This window comes from Empidonax traillii, unplaced genomic scaffold (assembly GCF_003031625.1).
Source record: "Empidonax traillii isolate 1590-97213 ecotype Southwest subspecies unplaced genomic scaffold, ASM303162v1 scaffold492:size733235, whole genome shotgun sequence".
In the NCBI taxonomy this organism is placed as follows: Eukaryota; Metazoa; Chordata; class Aves; order Passeriformes; family Tyrannidae; genus Empidonax; species Empidonax traillii.
In genome coordinates, this window is record NW_020955685.1 from 467,271 (window position 1) to 483,011 (window position 15,741).

General features: G+C 52.9%; 1 protein-coding gene across 1 annotated transcript in view; it reads left to right on the forward strand.

The window, feature by feature from the left end:
• Nucleotides 1-15,741, forward strand: part of LOC114063780 (eosinophil peroxidase-like) — a 17,469-nt gene continuing 1,728 nt past the window's right edge. The window contains exons 1-12 of the mRNA XM_027896304.1: nucleotides 1-73; nucleotides 1,188-1,281; nucleotides 2,293-2,468; nucleotides 4,167-4,287; nucleotides 4,922-5,051; nucleotides 6,125-6,331; nucleotides 6,820-7,135; nucleotides 8,610-8,770; nucleotides 10,552-10,798; nucleotides 11,182-11,352; nucleotides 13,328-13,565; nucleotides 15,105-15,319. Coding sequence (XP_027752105.1) covers nucleotides 1-73; nucleotides 1,188-1,281; nucleotides 2,293-2,468; nucleotides 4,167-4,287; nucleotides 4,922-5,051; nucleotides 6,125-6,331; nucleotides 6,820-7,135; nucleotides 8,610-8,770; nucleotides 10,552-10,798; nucleotides 11,182-11,352; nucleotides 13,328-13,565; nucleotides 15,105-15,319 — 2,149 coding nt within the window. The remainder of the gene's footprint in view (nucleotides 74-1,187; nucleotides 1,282-2,292; nucleotides 2,469-4,166; nucleotides 4,288-4,921; nucleotides 5,052-6,124; nucleotides 6,332-6,819; nucleotides 7,136-8,609; nucleotides 8,771-10,551; nucleotides 10,799-11,181; nucleotides 11,353-13,327; nucleotides 13,566-15,104; nucleotides 15,320-15,741) is intronic.

Here is a 15,741-nt window from a genome sequence, read left to right on the forward strand (position 1 = left end):
ATGAAGGCAGGAACCTCCCTGGGCTTGCTGGTGATGCTCAGCCTCCTCCAGGCACCTGCATCCTCTTCCCACGGTACTGTCCTTCCCTCAGGCTCTGCGGATCAGGGGGATTTCTGAGCAGGGAAGATAAAAGTTCAGCCTGGAAGAGCCTGAACTGCTCTGTTGTGGCAGAAGAGCCCTGAGGAGGTGTCAGAAAGGAGCACAGTTTGTCCCCTCCTGTGGCAGCAATCCTGTTTTTTTTAACAGTTCATGGCCTATTTGGTTTCTTAAATCAGGTTAAAGGAGGTCAGGACCTCCCTCCCTGACCCCTGAGGTTCCAGGGCCTGTGGAATTTGGGGACTGGGCAGTCACTCCTCTCCTCCAGCCCTGGATCCCTGCTCTAAAACATCCAGAGAACCCCACCTGTTAATTTACAGTGTCAAGGCACATGCCTGGGCCTTTCATTTGTCTCAGATGGTGGCTCAGGCAATCAGTTTTCTCATCAGCATCACCCAAGAGATAAACTCTGGGTTGTTCAGGGGAAGATATTTTAAAAATTCTGGGGAGTTTTGGGAGATATTTACCCCCTCTCTGTGTGATTTTCTGATATTTTCTTTCTCCCTGGAAGCCATAGGAAAGTGCTGTCCCTCAGAGAAGCCCACCAGGGCCTGTCCCCTCCTGTTCTGTGCCCCACAGCCAAGCAGATGATGGGGATGAAACTCATTTTTGGGAGCCCACCCCCAGGCAGGAAGGGGAGCAGTGAGGGTGGCAGGAGGTTGCAAGGAGGGACTGGAGAAAGCCATGGGGAAATTGGGTTGTTTATAGAATCACAGAATCGTGGAGTGGTTTGGGTTGGGAAGGATGTTAAAGCTCATCTCATCCCACCACGGGCAGGGACACCTTCCACCAGCCCAGATTGTTCCAAACCCCATCCAACCTGGCCTGGGACACTCCCAGGGGTGGGAAACAGCAGGAGGGATGGTGCCTGCATCTCTCACCGCGGTTGTTTGAAACCTCCACTGGTGGAGACACCTCTTCATGCCCAGGAGCAGCTGTCAGACCCCCCTGAGAAATACATTTCCATCCAGAGCTCTGGGGAGTGAGCAGCACCTGCCTCCAGCCCTGCTGTGTCATCCCTGGGTGCTGGAGACATGAGCACGGGGTCCCTGACAGCACCCTCAGCTCTGCCCTTCCCTGTCCCCCCCTAGATGTGCTGGAGGAGCTGTCAGACATGTCCCTCCTGAGTAGCGTGGCCGAGGCCAAGCACCTGGTGGACGCCGCCTACAAGCGCACGCGGGACCGGTGAGATTTGGGGCTGTGACCCCTATGTGACCCCTGTGTGACCCCTGTGTGACCCCTGTGTGACCCCTGCACTGCTCCTCCACCCGCTCCTCCTCCTCCCTGAGCACTGTGAGGAGCTCTGGAGCACACAGGGCTGTGACCCAGGGTTTGCCTGCCCAGCCTGGTGTCTCCAAGGCGGTCGGGGGCACCAAGAGCTGCCCCCTCCTCCCTGCAGGCTGTTCCTGCCAGCTGGGTGTGCACAGAATCACACAATGGTTTGGGTTGAAGGGACTTTGAGATCTTGTTCCAACCCCCTGCCGTGGGCAGGGACGCTTTCCACTAGCCCAGGTTGTTCCAACCTGGCCTTGGACACTCCCAGGGATCCAGGGGCAGCCACAGCTTCTCTGCCCAACCCGTGCCAGGGCCTGCCCACCCTCCCAGCACCACCTGACACTGTGCTGGGCTCTGTTCCACTCCTCAGACGAGCTCTGAGGTGGTGCCAGGTGTTGATTTCAAGTGGTTCCCTCCAAGGACACAGCAAAAGGCTGCAGTGAGGGCACTTTGTGGGACTCCCAAATGTGGATTGGGAGTGTCCAGCTTCCCACCAGCCTGTGGCTGTCCTCCTCCTGCAGCCACACTCTGAAACCCATTGCTGGCTCGAGGCCCCCTCCAGCTGACAGGAGGTTCCAGCAGCTTTGAGACAGGGTGACCTGGAGACATTGGGGACCTTGGGGTGGAGGCACCTGCAGGTATTGATTGGTCTGGCTGACAGCTCAGGGAGGTTTGGGTGCCTCAAGGATGTAAAGACCTAAAATTTGCCTTCTGGCAGGTGGAGCTGGGCAGTTTCAGAGATTCCCCTCCTGCAGCTCCCTCTGCTCCTCTGTCAGGGGTGGTGGGAGCAGCCCTGGCCTCTCTCCCAGTGGCTTTGCCTTTGCAGTTCAGAGCAGGGACACACCAGGAGAGCTCAGATGTGGAACCTGCAGCACTCCCAGCCTTGCCCTGGGTCAGGTTCTGTTTTCTTCTCCCTTGCAGCATCAAGCAGCACCTGCAGAACGACGCCTTGACCCCAGCAGAGCTCCTGAGATACTTCAAGCAGCCCGTGGAGGGGACCCGGGCGGCTGTGAGGGCAGCAGATTATGTGCAGACCACCCTGAGCCTCCTCAAGGAGAAGCTGAGATGGGCTGTGAGGGGGGACTTCAACGTCACAGGTGGGGATCTCCCTGTGCTGGGAGGGAGGCAGAGGAGGAAGACACAGGGCTTGGTCACTGGGGCTTTGTGGGGCCTGGGAGGAGGGAAGGAAAGCAGGCTGTGCTTTCAAACCTCTCCCATGTGGCTGCAGAGAGGCAAAGCTGAGTTATTTTTCTCTGCTCTCATTCTGTTTTTTAAAAAAATATACATATATTTGGAGGTTTATCAGTTAATGAAAGTGTTTGGGGCACGTCCCTGGTTCTTTCTGCAATACAAAGTTTCATGGACCAGTGGGTCAAAGCTTGAAGGGCTTTGGCAGATATTTTTCTTTTGCTTGAGCTGGGAATGAGCAAACCCAGAGATGTGACTCAAACTAGATCAACCCCAAGAAAGGCAGTTTTTCTGCCAGACTTCAGCCAGCACCAAAGTCACTGCCAGACTGTGCTGCACCGGGGACAGGACACTGGAGAAGGTCCAAGTGGAGAATGGGGAGATGTGAGAGGACATTTCAGCCGTGTCTGAAGGAGCAGTGTCCTCCCTGAGGTGGAGTTGTGGTCCCCTGGCCAGGCCAGGCTGCTGAGAGCACGAGGCAGATTAGGGGCAGGAAGAGAAACAGCTCAGGGAGGCACAGGGAGAGCTCCTGCCGTGTAGGATGAACTCCTGGGGTCATGGAGCGGGTTGGGAGGGATCTTAAAGCTCATCTGGTTCCACCCCCCGCCATGGACACCTCCCACCAAACCCTGTCCAACCTGGCCTTGGGCGCTTCCCCAGCACTCCAGTAAAGCACTGGCAGGCCAGGACACACATCTTGGGGTGTCCCAGCTTTGTTCCAGGATGGGGTGAGCTGGAAGAGGATGGCAGGGCTGGTGGTGCTCAGTTCCACCCTCTCCATCCAGGAATGATGCTCCACAGACCTGCCAGGCCAGTTGGCTGCCACCTCTCAGCTGCGAGCCCAGAGGCTCCTGAAACCATTCTGTGACCCAAACTGTTGGTGGCAGCAGTGACCAAGAAACCTGTGAGGGACTCAGGACTTGTGTGAGCAGCAATAGCAGAGAAGGAGCCCCTCTGCTCTGGAGCCAGGCTGGGAGAGCTGGGGATGCTCCCCTGGAGATGAGAAGGCTCCAGGGAGACCCCAGAGCCCCTTCCAGGGCCTAAATGGGGCTTATGAATGAGGAAGAGAGACTTTTTACACTGTCAGAAAGTTATAAGACAAGGGGGAATTAAATTTTAAACTAAAAGAGGAGAGATTTAGATGACATGTCGGGAAGAAATTGTTCCCTGGGAGGGTGGGCAGGCCCTGGCACAGGTTGCCCAGAGAAGCTGGGGCTGCCCCATCCCTGGAAGTGTCCAAGGCCAGGTTGGAGCTGTTTGCATTTCATGGTGGAGAGAAAAAAGGAGAGAAGAGGAAGGACAAAGCAATGCTAGAAAATGATTCTGCTCCTGCCCAGGTCTCACGTGTAATTATAAATGAGATTTGACCACAGCTTTGCTGGGTTTGGTGCTTTCCAAGCCAGAAAAAGCAGCTTTGTTGCTCCTCAGCACCTCTTTGAGCAGGAAGGTCTTAAACAACAGCACGTTGTGGTCGTGCAGATGATGCTGTGAAAAGAAACCATTCCAAGGGTACAAGGAAGAAAACCTTTCCCTAAGCCTGGGAGGCACCTCAAACCCAGCACAGCCAGAGCGTTCCTGCGGGCTTGTTTCTGCTTGTTCCCTGGCAGATTTGCTGACTCCAGCTCAGCTGGACATGATTTTCAAGGCCAGTGGATGTGACCAGCAGGATAAGAAAATAAATTGTCGTTCTTCCCGCTACCGAACGATCACCGGCCAGTGCAACAACAGGTGAGGGGCTGAGCTGGGGGGCTGGGGGACAGCAGGACAAGAGGAAATGGCCCCAGGCTGAGCCAGGAGAGGTTCAGGTTGAACATCAGGAGGAATTTCTTCATGGAAAGAGTTGTCAGACATTGGAAGGGGCTGCCCAGGTGGTGGAGTGGTGGAGTCACCATCCAGCGATTACCACTCAGTGATGGCCTTCAAAAGAACCACACAGCACAGGAAAACTCCCAATCCAAATCCCCCCCATACCAGGTCTCTGGTAATGCCATTCTTGAACAGGTGGAAGCCTCTGCCCCTTTTCCCTGGCATTAAACCTCCAACTTTGGTTTCCACCCACGGTCTGAAGTCAAGGGTCCTTCTTCAGGCTGGATGGCATAAGGAATCACCAACAAACTGAGTTCTTCTTGCCTGGGAGAAACTGAGGCTTGGGTGGATTATTGAAGGTCCTTTCGTACCTAAACAGTTCTATGATGATTGCTGTCATCATTATTAATCCCGAGGTTTATTGGTGCAGCAGCTCCCGGGCCGTTGTTGTCCGGTCCCATTCCAAGATCCACATCTCTCCACACCCACGAGCTCTTGGCTCTGTCATGATCCTGCTGACAATAACTGCTTGCTCTTCTTCCATCCCCTCTGACAGGAGGCGCCCCTACCTCGGAGCCTCCAACAGAGCCCTGGCCAGGTGGCTGCCAGCACAATACGAGGACGGCGTGTCCATCCCCCGTGGGTGGACAGAGGGAAAGTGCTTCTCTGGATTCCCTCTTCCCCTGGTAATGTTGGTAACAGTCACCTGAGAGTGCACAGTCAGGGCCTGGGGGCTGTCAGTTCTTGGGCAGGCCACAGGCAGCAAAGTGATCATCAGCCAGCTGGAGTGGGGCATCAGAAGGAGGAACTTGGATTCACCAGCTGCAGGGTGATCCTATGAGAACATCCAGTGGGATCCATCAGAAGGGCTTTCCAGCCTTCAGGAAAAGCAAAGGAAAACCAATCTGATTACTGCAGAAGCACGGAATGAAGAAAGAATCAGGCAATGTGTTCTTTTAAACAGAGTGCACTTAAGCCAAATTATTTTATTTACCTTTTTGATTCGGTTGGTGGCAGCAGGTTGACTCCCGACAAGCAACATGCCAGAGGACAAAGGGAGCAAGGGAGTCCTCAGAATTAACAATATCAGGCCAGGAATTCTGCGTGGGGATCCCTGGGTGGGAGATCCGGGGGGTGTGTGTGTGGCTCTGGAGACTCCTGGGTGGGAGCAGGGACACTGTGATGTGGTTTTTGGTCACCTGGATTTGAGGCAACAGGGGCATTAATGAGTAGCTTGGTGACTTTCTGGGTTGTGCCTCGTGCTCATCTGCCCCTTGTACTTCCTAATCCTCCTCCACAGCACAGTGCCCACTTTTTGTGTAGCAATAAATGAAGGAAGAACTGGTGTGGGAATTGTCATGGGTGTGGAAAAGATAAGAAGGGAAGGCAGCCTTGGAATAACCTAAGAAATTCCCAGTGACTATTTTTTCCACACTTCTATTTAAAAAATATCTTTTTAAAATTCGCTTTGCCTCCCTTTGCCAGGCTTGCTTAGATGCTTCCTTAAGTCCATCAAGGGATAGTCCTGGCCTAGGGGCTCAGAACCCTGCCTAGAGCCAGAGCAGAGCAACGCTCAGGGAAGGGACACTCGGTGACACCTTCCAGCGCCGACAGATTTGTTTGTTTTTGTTTTTGTTTTTTTTTTTTGTCTGTGAAGCACAAAAATGCCTTGTGGATTCTTGCTGATGACCCCAGTACCTGGTGCACTCCTTTGTCCAGGTTGTTTCCCCACACACGTGTCCTGCCTCCCTCCCTGCAGGTCCGACAGGTGTCCAATGAGATCGTTCGCTTCCCGCCGGAGCGGCTGCGGCTGGACCAGCACAGGTCCCTCATGTTCATGCAGTGGGGGCAGTTCATTGACCACGACCTGGATTTCAGTCCAGAAACCCCAGCCAGGGTCAGCTTTCGTGGTGACATAGACTGTGACACCAGCTGTGCCAAGAAGCCTCCTTGCTTCCCCATCCAGGTACAGCCAGTCTCCTTCCTCCAGGGGACGCAGGGAGAGGGCATCTGCCTTCCAAGCAGGAGATGGTGGTGGCTCTCCCAGCCCTTGGCCACAGGGGAACATCCTCACAGAGCTGGCCAAGGGAGTCAGAGCATCCCTTGTTCTGAGCCCTGGGTGCTGTCCCTGGGTGTCTCAGGGCTCTTGGGCTGAGGGCTGAGGGTTGGACTCCACGATCCTTGTGGGTCCCTCCCAACCCAGCATATTCTGTGATTCAATCCGATATATATAAGTTACGGGAAAAACTTTAGGAATCCATAGGACTTTATGGAATTCCAGGTGTCTCCGGGCTGTTTGGGATTTGTACCCCTAAAGCAGCATCTCTGCTGTCCATCTGACCCTCCACATCAGGTTTCATGGCTGATCTCCACCCCACCTGTGAGACGGCTCTGCCGCAGCTGTGCCTCACCGCGCAGCTCCTGCTGACGGATTCTCCCCTTCCCTTCCCTCAGATCCCACCCAACGACCCCCGAATCACCAACAGGAGGGACTGCCTGCCCTTCTCCCGCTCTGCCCCTGCCTGCACCCCCGGCAGTGGGGTCCGGGAGCAGATCAACGCGCTCACCTCGTTCCTGGACGGCAGTGTGGTGTACGGCAGCGAGGTGGCCGTGGCCAACCGGCTGCGGGACCGGAGCCGCGGGCTGGGGCTGCTGGCTGTCAACCAGAACTTCACCGACAGGGGCAGGGCCTACATGCCCTTTGGGCCCATGAGAAAGGAGCCCTGCCTCAAGGCCAGTGGGGCAGCTCGGATCCCTTGCTTTTTTGCAGGTAAGTTGGGTGTTTTCACACCTGGCCTGAAAACCAGAGCGAACAATTCCACCAGCTCCGGGTGATTCTCTAGGTTTTCCTTATTTATTCTTCCCTTCCTCTTTCCCTTCCTCTTCCCCTTCCTCTTCCTCTTTCCCTTCCTCTTTCCCTTCCAAGCTCCTCTGTGCAGCATCCCCAAGGTCTTCGGGTACCATCAGGACCTGGTGATGGAACCGATGGGATATCTCTGCTTGATGCCATCCTGCAGCTCCCTCCTCTGAAGTTTCTGGTGTTTCGTGCTCCCTCCACCCTCTCACACCTCTGTGTCTGCCCCATCTCTTGTTCCGTGTCTTCACCTGCTCCCCCAGTTCCATACAGGTCCCTCCTCGTTGAGGACCACGCAGAACCTGTGGCCAAAGACAGATGTCCAGTGAGGAGCAGAGCAGGAATATCAAATACTTTCCAGGGTGGGAATATCAGGTACTTTCCAGCCCCCTGGACTGCAGCAGCAGCTCCTGTCCCACAGCTGGAACATTCCCATCAGTGCATTCACGGCCAGCAGTTCCAGCTGGTTCGGAAGCGCTTTTGAAAATTCAGTGTCTTATTTGTGACTTTTCCGGCCCCTGAGAACTGGGAGGATCTCACATGTGCAGTCGCCCACCAGGGCTCAGCGTTGCCTCCTGGAGCTCTGTTGGAAGCCCTGGCTGGGTGAATTCTGCTCATGGAAACCTCACAGAGCTGCTTTTGTTTGTCCTTCTGCAGCCCCTCACAGGGAGCCTTTGACAGTGGATGAAAAGGTCTCTGTGCTGAGAGCAGGAGCAAATCCCTCTATTTACTATGGGACAAGGGCACTAAATACGACATATTTACTTTTCTCTGAGTGTTTCTTTATCCTCCCATCACCTGCTTGCTCTTGGGTTTCCTGCCCCAGATGTTTGAAGAAGGATTTGATGTTTCATTGTGATGCTGTTTGTAATTTATGCCTTCAAGTTGTGACTCATTTTGCTTTCACTTTTCCTCCCCGGGGAGCTTGTCTGGGACTGTCATCTTGCTTTGGCCGCAGTTTCGGCTGGTTTGAAGGAGATCTTCTGACTTTCAGAGCCCTCCTGACTTCCCTGTGCCCATTTCTCTTGACTGTGAGACCAAATGTCTCTCTGAGAGCCTGAATAACAACTACTTGTATTTAACTCCTTAAGTAAATGCTCCCAGCCCTCAATTGAAACAAACCTTCCCCATCTCTGCCAGGCTGAGCCCAGCTATCTTGTCTTTTGCTGCCTCAGCAGAAATTTGGCTTTTCCCTGGTTCTGCCCAATCCTGGGGGTTCAGACCTTGCTTTCCTTCTCCTCCTCCTCTCTGTTTCTCCCCCGTTTTCTCCACAACGCAGGTCTCAACGCATCTAAAACTCACTCTGTGCATGATTCCCAGTGGGATATTCCCATTCCAGTGGGAAGCAGCCAGTCACAGGGCAGTGCCACTCAGCTGTGACCCTCCCTAGGTGACACCAGGGCCAGCGAGATGCTGGAGCTGGCCTGCATGCACACGCTCTTCGTGCGGGAGCACAACCGCCTGGCCGGGCAGCTGAAGAGGCTCAATCCCCACTGGAATGACGAGACGCTCTACCAGGAGGCACGAAAGATCCTAGGAGCCATGATCCAGGTACCATCTCCCACGGCCTGGCTCTGCCTGCAGTCTCTCAGCATTAACGTGGGAGGCTCTGGTGGGGTGGGGTGGCCAAAGGGTGTGGGGTTTTGGGGTGCAAAGGACCGGATTCTTTCCACCAGCCCCGCTCAACTAAAGCAAAACCACACAGAGATCCCTGAAGCAACAAGCACAGAGGGGTCTGGATCCACCAAGATCCAAATCTTGGATGTCCCTTTGCTGTTAAATTCAAAAATTGCTCAGTGGTTTTTTAACTGCACTTGCTTTGTTTGAGAAAGAGGCAGGAAAGCCAGAGGAAAAGTTTTTTTAACCGGTGTTTGGTACCTGATAAAAATGGTACTGGAAATTCGGATTAAAATTCTTCTGGGTTGGGAGCCTTCTGCTCCCAGTGGATCCCTGCAAGTGGCAGGGGGCTGGAATGAGATGATCCTTCAGGTCCCCTCCAACTCAAACCATTTTGGGATTCTATGAAGAAGCCCCATGTGCTGGGAGTTGCAACCTTTCAGGGTGTTCCTCTGTCCTCTGCTGCACCCCAGACTTCACCCTGAATGAGATCTGAGGGTCACAAAAATATTTCTGTGCTTGGGAAGGACCTCCCCAGGTCTTTTATCCAGCCTCCAGTTTGGAGCAGGACCAGCTTCAAAGCCAGATGAGGTTTCACAGCCAACACAAAAGGTTGATGAGAAGGAGACATGGGGTTCCCAAAGGCAGTGTTTTTAGTCAGATGTAGTTGGAAACTTGTCTTCTGAGCTGGCTTAACAAGCAACAAAAAGCAGGAATATCACAGTGTTTAAGGGTTTCATTTTAATTATTACAGTATTTTTAATAATCATGTTGGGTAAGTCAATGTGGAAGAGACTCAAAAGGTTGTCCTGAAAGCATCATCATCTCACTCACCATGTTGACATCAACAGTTTCACCTTCCTGCAGTTTTCAGGAAATTAATCCATTTTCTCCTCCTGACACAGATTTTTTTTTTTCTTTTTTTAATTGTATTGTACCACCTCCTCCACATCCCAGAGAGACCTGAGGGCAGGGTTGGAATCCTTTTGGAGGCCTCTTGGACGCCTCTCAGAGCTGCCCGTGGGTGGTTTTATCCCTTGTGCCAAAGCTGCCAACATTATCTTTGCCATCTGAGGGTGCAGTTCTGCCTGGCTGATGGGAGACAATATTTGGGAGGATTTGGCATTCTCTGAATCAATTAGGTTGGAAAAGACCTCTGAGATCACTGAGTCCAACCTGTTATTATCTTGCTGTGACCTATCAAAGCCTTGAGGAACAGAGACAGGGGACACAGAAGTGCTGAGTGTCGAGGGGCAGAGCGGGTGTGTGGCTCGGGCACGAGCAGTGTCTGTGCTCCCTGGTGGCCCTGGGGTGTCCACGCTGTGTTTTCACTCAGCTCCCTGCGTGTTCATGCAAAGCCCATCAGTGTTAGAGGGTGTGGAGATCCCTCCATGCCTGGCCAGACAAAGCAGGTGCCCTGCAGTGCCTGTGTCCGTGTCTGGAGCTGCACAAGGACAGCTGCAGAAGAGGTCCTGTGGAGAAACAAAAACGTCCCTCCACAGTGGCAGGGAGGATCCCCACTGGGCTGCCAGAGCAGCTGGGTGAAGGTGTGGTGAGGTGAAAGGCAGGTTGGCCCTGGGGAGGTCCATCAATCCCATCAGAGCAGCCCCACGTGCCACCTCCTGTTGTTTGAGAACACGAACAACAGCTTTGCTTTCTGCAGAACCCGGCGGCCAAGGCACTGGTGGTTTATCCCTCTCCTTGTTCCCCCCTAGATCATAACCTACAGGGACTACCTGCCTCTCCTGCTGGGATGCACGTTCCGGAGTCTGATTCCTCCTTACCGGGGCTACAACGAGTGTGTGGATCCTCGGATATCCAACGTCTTCACCTTGGCCTTTCGCTTCGCCCACGCTTCAATCCCCCCCACTGTGGGTCGCCTAAATGAGAGTTACAAGCCCATAACACCCGAAATTCGACTTGGAACCTCCTTCTTTGCCATGTGGAGGATCATTCAGGAAGGTAAAGCCTTTCTTGCAGTGAGTTTATCCCACTCAGCCACTTCTCCCCTCTCTGGATGAGCTCCTGCTTCAGCCAAATTTAAAAGCACTTTGCAATAAATGTGTTAAACAACCTTCTCAACCAGACAGAGTTTTCCCAACAGAGCTGTTCCCTGCAGCCAAGTGCAGCCCATCATGTTACGGAGCTCATGGTTTGATCCCTTAATTGCCGTGGCCTCCAGGAACATCATTCGAAGCGCTTTCTAATTCTTTGAGGGCAGGAAAATTGATTCCCACGTAGCAGGAGTTTGTAATTAAACATAAGCCGTGCTCAGCCCTCTCGAGCCTGTTACACCCCCGCCGGTCTCCCTGCTCTGCTCACACGTCCCTGTGTCACCATTCCAGGTGGGATTGATCCCTACCTGCGGAACCTGATGGCCAGCCAGGCCAAGCTGATGACGCAGCGGCAGATGGTGGTGGACGAGCTCCGGGACCGGCTGTTCGAGCGAGTGGAGAGGATTGGCTTCGATCTGGCCGCGCTCAACATGCAGCGGAGCAGAGACCACGGCCTTCCAGGTGAGCTGGCCCTGGGAGCAGAGCTGCCAAAGAGGGCGGAGATCAGGCACTTCTGCTTGGGCACTGAGAGGCATCTCCAGCCCATGGCTGACTGAAATTACCTCGGAGTTGGACTGATCCTTGTGGGTGCCTTCCAGCTCGGGACAGTCTGTGATTCCCTGATGCTCATTCCCAAACTTTTCCCTTGTTTTTGGATGGGTAAGTGGGTGGAGGTTAAGCAATGCAGACAGAGCCTGGACGAAGCTGGAGGAGACGTGAGGCAGAACGGGGGGCATTGCACAGACCAAAGTTTGCTGTTCAGTGACTGACTCGTATTTTGCAAATAGAAAAGTTGGTAAAGTATTTCAGCACCAAGTTTTCAGGAGTGGAAGCAGGGCCAGAAGTCCCCCCGTGGCTTCTCTCCAAGCATCTGTAGCGGCCCAGCCGAGCCACACATGACTGGAAGAGCAGATTCCAATCTGTAAGGACAGTCTCATCGTAACTTCTCTACGAAGACCGTGTCCCAGAACAAAAGGCAAGTCAGAACCACTCTCAGGGCCCTGCGAGGGGCAGAACCAGCGTAATGGCATTGCAAGATGCTCTTGAGAAACAGATTGCTGGTGGGACTGCAGAGCTGGCTCCTGGTGGGTCGTTGCCCAACACTGTCATTAATCTGATGTAAGTGCCTGGAGCTGCTGTGTCAGTAAATCCTGCGGGAAGCAACATGGATCACTGTGAACCTGTGGGGAAAAGCGAGCTGGATCCACAGATTTGAAGGCCAGTCAGAGGCTTTACAGCACGCCCAGGGGCATGGCCAGGTCACAGGGTTGCTCTGCCTTGGCTCAAACAGAAGGCTGTCATTTTTCCATGCTTTCTGTAGGAACATCGTTGTGCAGAACCTCGTCTGAACCACAAATCCTGAGTTTCTAGCTCTGACTCCAGACCTGCCATAGTGGAAGTTACATGTATTTCTGAATTAGTGAGTTTCTGAATTGGTGAATGTGTGGTTGGATTGGGGTCTCAGCCACCCTGAGTTCCACTGTGCTCCTGCAATTAATCAACCACAAAGGTGGTGACGGCACAGCAAGGTCGAAACAACCTTCCTAATTAATTTTTGGATGAAGCAAACTCTCAGTCTCCTGGAATTGTTTGCTAGTGGTGTCATCCAGGCACCATATGCTGTGTCTTTTTCTCCAAATTCTCCTCGGATTTTGGACATAAGACAGTAGGTTTAGATGGGATATCAAGAAGGAATTCTTGGTTGTGAGGGTGGGGAGGCCCTGGCACAGGTTGCCCAGAGAAGCTGTGGCTGCCCCTGGATCCCTGGAAGTGTCCAAGGCCAGCTTGGAGCAACCTGGGCTGGTGGAAGGTGTCCCTGCCCATGGCAGGGGTGGAACAAGATGGGCTTTAATGTCACTTCCAGCCCAAACCATTCCATGCTCACAGCAGAGGGATTTTGTCCACCAAGAAACAGAATCATGCACCAGTTGTGACCCAGTGCATTTTTGGCTGTTTGTAGAACAGAAAAAATTAATCCAGCTGGCAAAGCCTGATGGCTGAAGTAACTTGGGCTGCGTGGGGTGGGGTGGCTTGTCCCTGTGACTATACAGGGACCAGCTGTGGGGCAGCACTTGGCCACTGTCCTGTTGTCCAGAAAGAGGGACCATCAACATCTTGTCCAGGTTCACTTTTAATGAAGGCAACACCAGTTGCATCCCTGCTGAGTGGAACAGAACGTGACTGGAAGGTGGTGGAACATCTCCCACCAGCAGAGATCCCCTGAAAAGACATGGCCCTCCCAAATCAGCTTTGAAAGAACAGACAGGAGGGACTGGCTCTGGAGGAGTGGGAAGTCAGCATTAACACAAATGTAAAAAAAATATATTTGAAACATTTTGGGGCCCTAGCTGTGTCCCAGCTTTGGGAAAGAGAGGGTAAGATCTTCCCAGGAGGTGGTAACATTACTGATCTGTCTCTGATGCCCAACCACTTGCAGGTTACAACTCCTGGAGAAGATTCTGTGGGCTCTCACAGCCTTCTGGAGTGAAGTCACTCGGTAAAGTGTTGAGGAATCGGGATCTGGCCAGGAAGTTCCTACAGCTCTATGGCACCCCCAAGAACATCGACATCTGGATTGGGGCCCTTGCAGAGCCCTTTGTGAAGGGAGGCAGAGTTGGGCCTCTCATGGCTTGTCTCATTGGCACCCAGTTCAGGAACATCCGTGATGGGGACAGGTAAGAGGGGAGCTGATGATCCCCAAAGGACAGAGAGGCTGGAGTTCATGGACATTTCTTTAGGCAGATTTGGAAACTTCCAGCTGTTTACTGCTCTTCCTTTCACTACTACTCCTAAAGTTTCTTTCCCTTTCTGGTGATGTTGTTATTCCCTGTCTAATGCTTGAGATCCTGGGCTAAAATCCCTTCCCAGCCGAGTGGTTTCATTCTCAGCCTGTTCACTACCAGTCATTACTTGTGAAAACTGGGTAGTCCTTCTCCATGTGTGAATGTTTGGGCTCTTTTCCTCCCTCACATCAGGTGTCACTGTGTGTTCAACCAGCAGCTCCCTCCTGCAGGAAGGGGAACAGACAAAATCCTTAGCAAGAAAAACAGGTGCAGCTCCAAAGGTGGGAAAACCAGTGTCTGGATGGATTGACTTCATCCAGTTAGAGCAAGATCTGTCAGGTCCAAACATATTGTGCTGGAAGCAACTGCTCAGAACTGTCAGGTTCCTGCTTTGGGGAGCTTTGAAAATCTGCCTGCAGGCCAAGGGATGGTGCTGAAGGACTGACACACTTCCAGGCTTTTTAGGGAGTGAAAAAGGTTAAATATTCTCTCTTGGTCAGGTCCCAGCTCAGCCCAAGCTGCTCCCCCAGCAGCATCCCTGTCCCCTCCCTGCTGTGCCTGCAGAAGTCAAACATCAGTTCACCTCCCAAATTCTGAGCTTGCAATACACATTTTTGTCCATCTCAGTGCCTTCTGTACTTCTCAGAGGTCTTGGAGGTGATTTCTCACTGTTTCTTCTCTCCAGTTCTGAGCTGGAATCCTGGGATCTGATGTGTAGCAGGGTTTGGTCTTTGCCTGCCCCAAGACGTAGGTTGGGGTTTCCTTGTCAGCCAAAATCCCTTCAGCAGTGTTGAGGTTTGAGCATCCCTGAATTCCCCTTCCTCCTTGGGATTGCTCAGGGGCATCAGCTGCAGCAGTGCCCCCTCTTTAGCTGCATTTCTGAACCAAGATCCCTGTACCTGCCAGCAATATTGCCTGAAAATGGCATCACAACCCCTGTTTCTGGGAAACAGTTCTGCCTAGAAAGACTTACGACGAGCTCAAACCCCAGTACTGGGAGCTTAGAGGCAAACAGTCCATTGCACATCTAGAAATCCTCTTCTTATGGCAGGAAAAAAAAATGCTTTCTTTTAAAAAAAAATTGGGTAATTACAGGGCTGGTTCCAGCACAGCAATCATGTGACTGTAACCACAGTCTGTGCAGCCTTTCCTATTTGAAAGAGGAGCCTGTGCCTCATCTGAGGGAACACAGGGCAATTAATTCAATTGCAGTTTTATTATAAGTCCATGGGCAAAAAAAAAAAAAAAAAAAAAAAAAAAAAAAAGGCAAATTAAATTATTCAGCTGGTGAGTCAGGGCTCTTGATTTAAATAACAGAAATTTGAATTTGTTCTTGGCAACAGAACTGTGTTAGTGGTGTTCATGTGGGAGTCCTGAATGTGAGGAAGCCAGAAGGCTAAAATCTGTTGTGTGTTCTTCTTTCTCCTGCAGGTTTTGGTGGGAGAACCCCGGGGTTTTCACTCCCTCGCAACGCTGTGCACTGACCAAAATCTCCCTGTCACGAATCATTTGCGACAACACCGGCATCACCAAAGTTTCAAGGCACATCTTCAGGGCTAACAGGTACCCCGAGCACTTTGTGAGCTGCAGTCGGATCCCAAAGCTGGACCTCAGACCGTGGAAGTCACGGAGCACCCAGGAGCAAGGTGAGAGCCTCACAGAGCTCCTGCCTGCAGGAACAGGACAGGAGCAGAGGCAGGGGCCGAAAACAGAGCTGCCAAACGTGGCTCTGTGCGCCAGGTACACCCCTAGGACATGTTTGGACTCTCCATTTCATCAGGTGCACTGCGAGTGGCTCCTCCAAAGTGCAGATTTTCCAGCCCTGGTATTGCAAGGCCGAGCCAAGTGCCCTGTCCTGGGATTCCTTCTTAGGAGGAAAGGCTGAGGGAGCTGGGGCTGTTGAGCCTCCAGAGCACCCCCTGAGAGGGGCCCTCCCCAGGGTGTGTCAGGGGCTGCAGGGAGGGGGCAGAGGATGGACCAGGCTCTGCTCGGGGGGGCCCAGCAATGGCACAAGAGGAACGGGCAGGAACTGATGCCCAGGAAGCTCCAGCTGGACAGGAGGAAGAAC